Source organism: Gopherus evgoodei, chromosome 11 (assembly GCF_007399415.2).
Source record: "Gopherus evgoodei ecotype Sinaloan lineage chromosome 11, rGopEvg1_v1.p, whole genome shotgun sequence".
NCBI lineage: Eukaryota > Metazoa > Chordata > Testudines > Testudinidae > Gopherus > Gopherus evgoodei.
In genome coordinates this window covers 29,002,337-29,005,187 of record NC_044332.1, presented here as the reverse complement: position 1 = coordinate 29,005,187, position 2,851 = coordinate 29,002,337, and the positions used below count along the sequence as shown (strand labels likewise).

General features: G+C 46.8%; 1 protein-coding gene across 20 annotated transcripts in view; it reads left to right on the top strand.

Moving 5' to 3' along the window:
• Window positions 1–2,648: 2,648 nt before the first annotated feature.
• ANKAR (ankyrin and armadillo repeat containing) overlaps window positions 2,649–2,851 on the top strand; it is a 48,822-nt gene continuing 48,619 nt past the window's right edge. For all 20 annotated transcript variants that reach the window (XM_030579533.1, XM_030579524.1, XM_030579523.1 and 17 more), the window contains exon 1: window positions 2,649–2,821. Coding sequence is in view for 1 of the 20 variants with exons in the window: in XM_030579523.1 (XP_030435383.1) it covers window positions 2,793–2,821 (29 nt within the window). In the remaining 19 variants the exon portion in view is untranslated. The remainder of the gene's footprint in view (window positions 2,822–2,851) is intronic.

Genomic DNA, 2,851 nt, shown 5'->3' with positions numbered 1-2,851 from the left:
TATACTGGTTTTAATCAGTTTAACTGTAATTACACCTTGCATTTGGCCTAATGAAGAACCACTGTATTATTCAATCTGGTCTACCAGAGCATGACTGCCTTGGGGGAAGGAGAGGGAGGGTTTCCACAGAAAAACAACAGATTCAGGCTGTTTGTGTTTTTTTAAACTAATTTTCAGAGGGCTTTAGGGAAATACTTTTGAATCCACCCCACCTGCCCATATTATGAAGCTAGCATATAACATTAACTCAACAAAAAATGTCGTCTCTAGGGGTTATTGTGTGCATTTACTTACAGCTGAAGAAGGAAAACCTACTGTGTATCATGTACATTCTGTCTGTCGGAGAAAAACTCATTTCTCGCTTTTTGTTTGGGTGCAGCAAAATCAAATACTTTATTATTTCTCCAGCAATTACAATAGAGGGAGGGAGTGCCTTAGGACACTGGGTCGCCCCAGTCCCGGACAGGTCTCTCAACAGGTAAACAATTACAGCAAGCATTTATACCTTTGTTACAGACAATAAGCAATAATACAGACAATAATGAGCAACAGCTGCATTTTGTTTATACATAGGCTATCCTTCTATCTTATTTTCCTCACTTCTGGGTGCCAGTCTACATATTTAATTATCAGTGCAAGGTCGTGATAACTTCTTACACAGTTCTTTCCTACTCGCCTCACACTATCCTCGCTTCTACAAATCTCACGTCATTAGGGTTACAGCTGGCCTAACTCTTGCTAACAAACTGACATGCATTAAGATCTCCTACAAATCCTTGTCAATTCTTTCCCTTCTTCCTCATGTCCTTTTACCAATATTGCATTGTACATTTGAAATGTACTCTACATTTAACATTTTAATAGTGTTAGTATTACATATTTTAAAAATGAAACTCTCTCTTATAAGAAATTCTTAGTTCAAGATACTAAAAAGTCCATGTCAGAACAATGACTGTTAGAATTAAGGAAAACTCAAGATCTGGTACAAGAAGTAATATAATTCTCATCTGGTTTATAATATGTAGAGATCTGGAAGATACTCATAAAATGAATGTCTATATCGCTATTAACAGTGATGTGACGGTAAGAAAGTATTATGAACAATGTACATCATACAAATCCATGTTTCTTCCATTGTAACTCTTTATTTTTTTACAATGACAGCCATCCTGATTAGGATAGACTGTCAAGAACAAATGAGAAAGTGACCATAAATACTTGTGGAAAGGGAATGCCTGAAATTCAAAAGGGGAAGAGAGGGTTGACAATTTTTAAACCATGTGTTAAATGTGTCTCTCTGTCCCCCAAACTGTACATAAATTAAGGCTATGTGACAGAGTGTATACCCTATCCTGGCTCTGAAAGATGCCAATTAACATCTGGCTGCACCAAAGGGTGGACCAGGCCTAATTAAAGATGCACCCCGGCTGGGCAGAGATGATTATAAAGAAAGGAAGCACAGTATTAGAAAGACTGTAGGGAAGGAACTGTATAGTTCTTCTCTGGGGAGTGGAAAGTGGGAGGCTTAAGGAAAATACCTAGGGGCAGATTTGATTTTGAGATTGGGAAATCTGGGAAGAAGTGGGAGAGATCTAATAAGTGGGTAGGATCTGGACTTCAAGGGAAAGAGTCCAGGAAAATATTCAGTGGAGGAATAGAGCAAGGGAAATTGAGAGTTGTGAAAAGTTGAGATGGAAGAAGTTGGTTTAGGATTTTATTGGGGGATTAAGCATGCTAGGAATCCCAGCCCTGAAAAAAGGCTGAAGTTAGAGGCTGTGGAGAGGCCTGCTGACAGGCTATAGTAGGAAGAAGTCCAGGGAGGCAGCAGCAAGGACTCTAAAGAATGCTAGACAGGAGCCCTATATAATGAGAGCGCTTTCCTTCCCCTCCTAGCGGCCGGGGAAGAGGGTGAGTGAGACCCCCGCTGTAGTTTAGGGGGTAAGATTTTAAAGCCCTGAGAAACGTTCAGGGTAGATCAGAATGAGGCCAGGGCCCGTTATTGTTGGACTCTGTTACTTTAGAATCAGTGGGATTAAACGTGAGGGGGCCAGAGATTTGAGTCATGAGAGGATGGCCACAGGGCTGGAATAGCTGCGAGCAAAAGAGCACTAGATGAGAGCCTAGCTACCGGGGCGGGTCTGCGAGCAGTGCTGTTGGAGCGCCAATTCCGTGTTCCGCGAAGTTCCCATTTTGACTCGAGTTAAGTGTGCCGCTACTGGTTTTATAGTGTGAACGGGATCCGTGCAGTCAGTGAGTCACCCCGCCACAGTTATTCCTGCTGCCACGTGTTTAACTTCATCGAAGATTAACTGGGGTGATGTGTGATCAGGGATAAATTATTCCTAACGTTTCTGTTCGTCACAAGGCCAACCCTCCCCCCGCTCCGGGGAGCTGGCGCAGGCAGGCCGCAGGGTTGGGCTTCACTCAGAAGGTGGTGCCTAGTTTAGAAGGGCGCACTGGCAGCTTCCCGGGTGGCTATGATGTCCCCGCCCCCCTGCACGAAATGGAGAAGCCGGCACTAGCCACTGCCCCCGCTGTAATATGGAGCCCTGGGCTGGGCCTGGCGCGCAGCCCGGACACTCGCGCGCTCTCCCTGGCGGGGACACGCTCCGGCCGCGGGCATGACCAGCGCGTCCTGCACAGCTCCCCCTGCGGGGGTTGCCAAGGGGAAGCGGCGGCGTCCCGCGTTGCTAAGGTTCCCGCCAGGCCAGGCCCCGCGCGCTTCTGCCGGTTGGGCCGCGGGACTCCCTCCCTTCGCCTCCACGACCGGCCAGAGCGGAGCCTGGCCCCCTATGGAAACGCCCACCTCGCCGCCAGGCTGGTGAGCCGGAGGGCAGGGACCCGCGGGAGG